Source organism: Saccopteryx leptura, chromosome 4, assembly GCF_036850995.1.
Source record: "Saccopteryx leptura isolate mSacLep1 chromosome 4, mSacLep1_pri_phased_curated, whole genome shotgun sequence".
NCBI classification, from domain to species: Eukaryota; Metazoa; Chordata; class Mammalia; order Chiroptera; family Emballonuridae; genus Saccopteryx; species Saccopteryx leptura.
The window spans coordinates 217241848-217248589 of NC_089506.1; the positions used below are offsets into that span (position 1 = coordinate 217241848).

Genomic DNA, 6742 nt, shown 5'->3' on the forward strand with positions numbered 1-6742 from the left:
TGGCTACGCGCCGCCGGAAGCCCCTCTGCGGCTTGCAACTATCCCGCCCTCTAGAACTCGCCTCGGAGTCCTGCAAGTAAAAGGGTCCCCGGCGGGAGGACGCATGCGCGCACGTTAGCACCCAGCTGTTTCCGTCCGGGCCCAAGGGCCTGGGCGAGCTCAGAAACCCGAGCAGTGGCGACAGTGGCCTTTTGGGGAGCTGCAGAGCGCCACCAGTTTCAAGGCGTAGATTTGCGTTACTGCAGTTTCCGCCTCATTTCTTTTTCCTTCAAATAACTGCAAATTTTGGTACTAATCAAGCAGACAGTGATCGAAGGCACTTAATCGATTTATCCAAAAATTTCCCTGAGCTAAATACGATTTTCACGGCAGAAGAGATGATTATGTGAATAAGGAAATTTGCGGGGAAACTGGGTTATTCTAAATGACAGGTAGCGAACTTCACTTTCGTTTTTTCTTTTTCGGAGAGAGAGAGTCAGAGAGAGGGATAGACAGGGACAGACAGGCAGGAACGGAGAGAGATGAGAAGCATCAATCATCAGTTTTTCCGTTGAAACACCTTAGTTGTTCATTGACTGCTTTCTCATATGTGCCTTGACCGTGGGGCTACAGCAGACCGAGTAACCCCTTACTGAGCCAGCAACCTTGGTGACTCGCGCTCAAGCTGGCGACCTCGGGGTCTTGAACCTGGGTCCTCTGCATCTCGGTCCGACGCTCTATCCATTGCACCACCGCCTGGTCAGGCACGACCTTCACTTTCTATAGTGTCTTGCCTCAGAAGTTGTTTAGGGCGCCTGTGAAACGGGGTCATTTTGTGGACTGCAGGCCTCCCTCGGTGCCAGTCAGTGGTGCTTTAACCCCTCCCTGTAAGTTCTGTAAGTGCAGTGCTCTGGCTGCCTTGTGGGCAGTCACGTTGCACTCCTGCTATGCCCAAAGCCACTGAATGAGGTGCAGAGGCCAGATGTGCCCCCAAGGAGACCAGCGCAGATGTTCCCTTACTCTGTAACTCAGCATTTAACATGTGGGGGCGAGAGGTAAAGGCATGCTTGGTCTGTCACTTAGTCAACGTCACCTGAGGTCCCATAGCCTATAGGTTGGACAGTCTGTTAAGTAATTTCCTATCTTTTCTGGAAGCCTAACCAGGGAAGATCATTGCATCTTTGAGCTCCTGGTAGAGCCCTGGTTTAGAAAGTATGTCTACTAAAAAACAGCCTGACCAGGTGGTGGCATAGTGGCTAGAGAGCAGACCTAGGAACAGGACACAGGTTTGAAACCCCAAGGTCATGGACTTGAGCATGGGATCAGATTCATGACACCATGGTCACTGACTTGAGCCCCAAGGTTACTGGCCTGAAGCCTAAGGTCGCTGGCTTGAGCCCAAGGTCACTGGCTTGAACAAGGGATTACTGGCTTGGCTGAACGCCCCCTCTCCCCTCCATCAAGGCACACATTAGAAGCAATGAATGAACAACTAAAGTGACACAACTATGAGTTAGTGTTTCTTATCTCTCTCCCCTCCTGTCTGTCTCTTTCTAAAAAAAAAAAAATGAGTGAAGTGCTGACACTTGCTACAACATGAATGAACCTTGAAAACATGTTAAATGGAGAAGCTACTAGACACAGAAGGCCACATTATTGTAAGATTCCATCTGTATGAAATGTCTGGCAGACAAATCCATAGAGACAGAAAGAGATGAGTAGTTACCAGGGGAGTGGGAGGAGAAAGAGTCCCCGCATAAAGGGTATGAGCTTTCTCTTTGAGGTAATGAAATAGTATAGAATTAGAGTGGTGATGGTTGTTTAATCCGTGAATATACGAAAAACCACTGAAATGGCACAGAAGGTGAATTTTATATTATGTGATTTATATTTCAATAAAGAAAACGACAGTGACATAATATTCCATCCCATGGAATTGATTGTTTAAGGGAAAGGAGTTGTTATAAAAATGGGCTAGGCATGAGCTTGTTTCTACAATGTTAATATTTCTTTATAAAGTTACACATACTTAATTGTTATCTTTGTCTAATTGGGAAGAAATGTTTTAGGACAGGGAACTAGAGTCCTAAGAGTTATTTTCAAAGCAGCTTTATATTGCTGAACTGATTCACTCTAATGCTACCCAAACTCTAATCAATCCCTTACGTTTATGAAAACCCACAGTGGAAATCTCCCCCACTTTGAAATGCGCTTTTATGAGGCTGGTATTGACAGCGTAGATCTCCTGTGAGGAGGAGGTGGCATCCTAAGGAAGGAAGTTCAGTTCTGAGAGAGCTAAGCAAGGCCACCAGGGCTTATGGATAACGGTGGGGAGGCTGTGGCAATAGGCAGAGCACGGGCTCATTCAGCTTGATCATGAGATCATAGACATGACCCATGGTCGCTGGCTTGAGCCCAAAGGTCTCTGGCTTGAAACCCAAGGTCGCTGGCTTGAAACCCAAGGTCGCTGGCTTGAGCCCAAGGTCGCTGGCTTGAGCAAGGGGTCACTCACTCTGCTGACCAGGGACTCCCCTGGTCAAGGCACATATGAGAAATCAATCAATAAACAACTAAGGAGCTACAACGAAGAATTGATGCTTCTCATCTCTCTCCCTTTCTGTCTGTCTGTCCCTGTTTGTCCCTCCCTCTCTCTCTCCTTTCTCTCCTACTAAAAAGAATAAAAAAAAGGTGGAGTTCTTGACACGTTAGGCTAAACCTTGGGAGGCAGGTAGGTTCTGGGAAAGAACAAAGGGTAATGGGTCAGGCCACCCAAATACTGTGAGTGGGCTAAGGTCAGGAGGTGCTATCTCAAGGAGAGGGGGAGACAAGGCGGAGGGGCCAGAGAAGGGAACATCTTGGGCTTTGGCAGTAAGTCACAATGCGGACTTAGCCTCAGAATCCCAATTTGGGTAAACAGTCTCGGGAGTTATCCTTAAAAAATGAGTTCGTACAAGTCAGAAGCTTATCTCCTTTTGATAAATAATGAAGAAAAGCCCAAGACTTTAACACCTTTCCCTCCTCCTCCCACTCTGCCCCAGATTAGCATCCTACAGATAGCCAAGAACGAGATTCACACATCCGTACCCTGAGTCAGGAGGTGGATCCCAGCTGCAGACACCCACATACACACTTTAGCCAGATCTTTTTATTTTTTCAATTGAGCCATGTAGATGGGGTTAGTGGTACGGGGGTTCTCACGCCGCCCTCACTGCACCGCCCTGTCTAGGAGGAGACAGGAGCTCAGCAGCTGCTGCAGTGACTGGGGTAGGCGTCCCAGTGCAGCCCAATGGCATTGATGAGGGAGCCAGATCGGCCGCTGATGAATCGCAGCACGGAGTTGGGGAACAAGGGGACAGCGTTGAAACTTGTGCCTGTGTCCTTCCCAAAAGGCAGGTAGCGGCCCTTGTCAGTCACGAAGACCAGCTTCCTCAGGTAGTACTTGTACTTGCCAGACACCTGGATCACCGATTCCCCAGGGTGCAGGAAGATCTCCTCCAGGTCTCCCTGTTTGCCACCCACGTAGTCACTCCACACCTTGCCGTAGCGCACCTGGAGACTAGGGGTGGGGGGAGGGGGGGAGGGAAAGAGGGGAGACACCGGGTAGGGCAATCAGAACTCAGGACCTCCTGGCCCAGACGCTGAGACCTTCAAACTGGTGACAGGGACAAGTCTCCTGCCAGTCCCACAGTATGTGAGGGTCGGGCGAGCCCTTGGAGATCATACAGAAACTTCAACTCCTCCTTTGACCACAAACAGGCTGGCAGAGGGAAAACAACTTGCCCAGAGTCACTCGGACAGTGCAGAGCTTGAGCCTGAAGTCTAGGCTCCCACTGTGCCTGCACCCTCCCTGCAAGAAGCAAAGCCGGGTTTCCAAATATCTAGAAGGCTGTCATGAGGGAAGAGACTTGTCTGTGCTGACCCAGCATACAGACCCAGGATCAGAAGGGTACATGCTTTGGGAGAGGCATCGTGCGAAGATGTGGGATGTCGGAGGGGATTGAAATCTCGGGCGGGGGCCAAACCAGACAACTTCCAGGTCCTTGGGAGTTCATGGTACAGGACTGCCTCAAGGTCACTCATGTTTGGGTTGTAGAGGTCTCAACAGTGCAGGTCTCAAACCCGAGCCCCTAACAACTTTCACATGCCATGTTATCCCTGCGACTTGTTAATTGCAACAGGTGTGACCCAAAGTGACTGAGAACTTCCCAATACAGTAAGATTCTAGAAGGTCCCCAAACCACAGAAACTCAGCATCTTACCCTACGATGTAGTATTTGTTGACTCGGACGCGGAGGGCAGTGATGGGGCCGTCCATCTGGTTGCCAGAATGAGAGAACCGCTGGCCGCCGCCACCGCCGTACTCTCCATTGTAGGAGGAGGACCGAGCCTGAACTGCAGGGGAAGGTCAGAGTTGGAGGAAGAGGTCCTCTGAGAGCTCAGTTCTCCCCGCCACCCCTGTTCCGCCGCGACTCGGTTCCTACCACCCAAGCCTGCTTGGAAAGCCTGGGCCCGCAGCCGCGACCCTGGTGCTGGGCTGCTGGCTTCTCACTTACTGGCATTGGCCGAGGCTGACGCACAGAGAAGAGCAAGAAGAGCGAGGGTCAACATCCTGGGGCTGGAATGGGAAGAAAGAAGAAAGTGAAGATGTACCCTTTTCCTTGGGACTTCATTGACCCAGGCGTCCCTGACCTCCACTTGAGATCAGGTTTCTTGGTCCTTCAACTCAGGCCTGGCCAACCCGGCCTTGGGCTTTGAAAGGATTGTCCATAGTCTCTAGCCCTGTTCCTCACAGATACTATCTTCTGTGTCCTGAACCCCTCCTCCTCTCCCTGGTCTGCTTGTAGCTAACCCTTCTCTTCTGTCCCAGGCCAGAAGATCGATCTTAACCCTCTATCTGGATTAAGCTGTTCCGAGCCATGTTCCCTCATGGCACAAAGTAGAACAGGGATATTCCAGAGTAGAGAAAAATCTCCAAATCGTAAAGATGGTTGAGTTTACCAATCCAGGAGTCTTAGAAAACCTAACTGAAGTTTACTGTGGCGATTGGCCGGACTTAGGGGCATCTGGGCATAGTTTAAATTTCTAGCTTCACCGTGGTCTCAGAAGGAAAAGAGCATTATAGAGATGTGTCCCTGTGTCACCTGGGGAGTAAAGGCAGTGGTAGAAGAGACTGCCAATACTAGCTTCCTAGTGGAGGTGGGATAGACCGAGAAGTCATAGGAGTTGGGACCAGCTCAAGATGTGAGATCCCAGGTGTCTGGTCTATTTGTCATAATTCTTTCCCCACTAACACAAATTTGGCTATATCCATGCCCTGAGCATCCCAAGTGTCCCCAGTCCTTCAGCTGAGACCCAAATATCGGTGTACCCACGACCAGCTCAGATCCAGATGCCCCAGCTAACTGACACCCAGGTCTCGCCTCCGTCATTCAGTCCAGGCAGGCTCTCCTCCCGCTCAGCTTGCCTTCCCCCTAACTCAAATCCGGGTGTCCTTGTCACCCCATAGCTCAGGCCTCCGTCACCCCTCACCTGGCAGGTTCAGGTGAAAAGTAACCCGCCACCCAGACTCTTCCAAACCTTTTATACCAAGTCTAAGCCCTCCCCCTGCTCTTTGTCGTGTGAACTTCACCTGCTGGGCAAACACGGCCAACCTCTTCAGGTCAGTTGTCAAGCAGGGTCTGGAACATCTTATCCTGCCCCTCCCCCCAAGAGTTCCAGGTGGCAGGGTGGGGTCCACTCTAGGCCAAGGCCCAGAACTCAGGAGGGGCAGAATAAACTTCAGAAAAAGTCACCAAGCAAAAGGCCAACAGCTTTGGGTGGGCAAAGTTACTAGTCATGTCTGGGTGTGGCCTAAGGCTCCCCCTCCTCTGTAGGGTGTTTGCAGGTCCTCTCACCTGCAATCTGTCATCTTTCGGGATGACATTGCTCTCTCCAGCCATTTGAAATATCAGTTCTCCTAGAAGGGGTTCACAATTCCCAAGTCTTGTACTTAGGCGTGCCTATGATTTGCCAGACAATTCTTTTTTCTCTCTCCTCTGATATCTTATATGAAAAAATTTCAAACATATAAAAAAGTTGGAAGAGTTGTACAGTGAACACCCATATACATACCATGATTCTACCATGGTAAATATTTTGCTGTACTTGCTTTTTTTTTTTCATTTTTATTCATTCATTTATCCATTCTCAGTCTTCCAAACCCTTCCCAACCTCTGTATCTCTGAGAAAGGTGACTTGGGGCCACCGGTGGGCACTGACCACCTGTAGGTCCCCTCCGGGGAGCACACAGAGTCAGCCCAGTGGGACAGCACAAAGCTCAGGCACTGAGAGTAAGCAGGTCCTCCTCCGGAGGCAGCTCTGGGCTCAAGGCCCCAGGACCCCTGGGGATGGGTCCTGGGGCTGTTGTCTACACAGAACAATTGCTCCTTCCTATAGGTCCTAAACTTCCCCAGGGTTGATACCCAAGAGTTCTTGTCTTTGCAGGCCTTTCTCTTCCAAGATCAATTCCTTTCCACCTAAAATCCCTGAGACCAACTCCTGAGTTCTTTGTGACCCCTCTAGGCTGGGTCCCTTAACCCTCGGAGTCAGCAGGTCCTTCCAAGCAGAGAAAGATGGAGCCTCAGTTATCAGTGACCATTGTCAGGACATTGAGAGCACCCCACCCCTTTCCAGGCTCACCACCTGGGACTGAGCACTCATCCTAGGACACGAAGGGAACCCCACCCTGAAGAGCCGGAAATAGGGTGGGACTCCTGGCAGGGAA

The 6742-nt window shown here is 50.5% G+C and overlaps 1 protein-coding gene across 1 annotated transcript; it reads right to left on the reverse strand.

Moving 5' to 3' along the window:
* Nucleotides 1-3109: 3109 nt before the first annotated feature.
* ZG16 (zymogen granule protein 16) lies at nucleotides 3110-5593 on the reverse strand. Its single transcript, XM_066383254.1, has 4 exons — nucleotides 5509-5593; nucleotides 4533-4594; nucleotides 4239-4371; nucleotides 3110-3535 (listed from the first exon to the last, which is right to left on the reverse strand). Exons 2-4 carry the CDS (start codon nucleotides 4585-4587, stop codon nucleotides 3220-3222), a joined length of 504 nt encoding a protein of 167 aa, XP_066239351.1. The 5' UTR covers nucleotides 4588-4594; nucleotides 5509-5593; the 3' UTR covers nucleotides 3110-3219.
* Between the last annotated feature and the right edge of the window lie 1149 nt (nucleotides 5594-6742).

Coding starts and splice junctions, on each gene's coding strand:
- ZG16 (XM_066383254.1), bottom strand. CDS start 4,587: ATGTTGACCCTCGCTCTTCTTGCTCTTCTCTGTGCGTCAGCCTCGGCC. Junction 4,372..4,532: donor GTCAGCCTCGGCCAATGCCA/GTAAGTGAGAAG, acceptor CTTCCCCTGCAG/TTCAGGCTCGGTCCTCCTCC. Junction 3,536..4,238: donor AACAAATACTACATCGTAGG/GTAAGATGCTGA, acceptor CCCCACCCCTAG/TCTCCAGGTGCGCTACGGCA.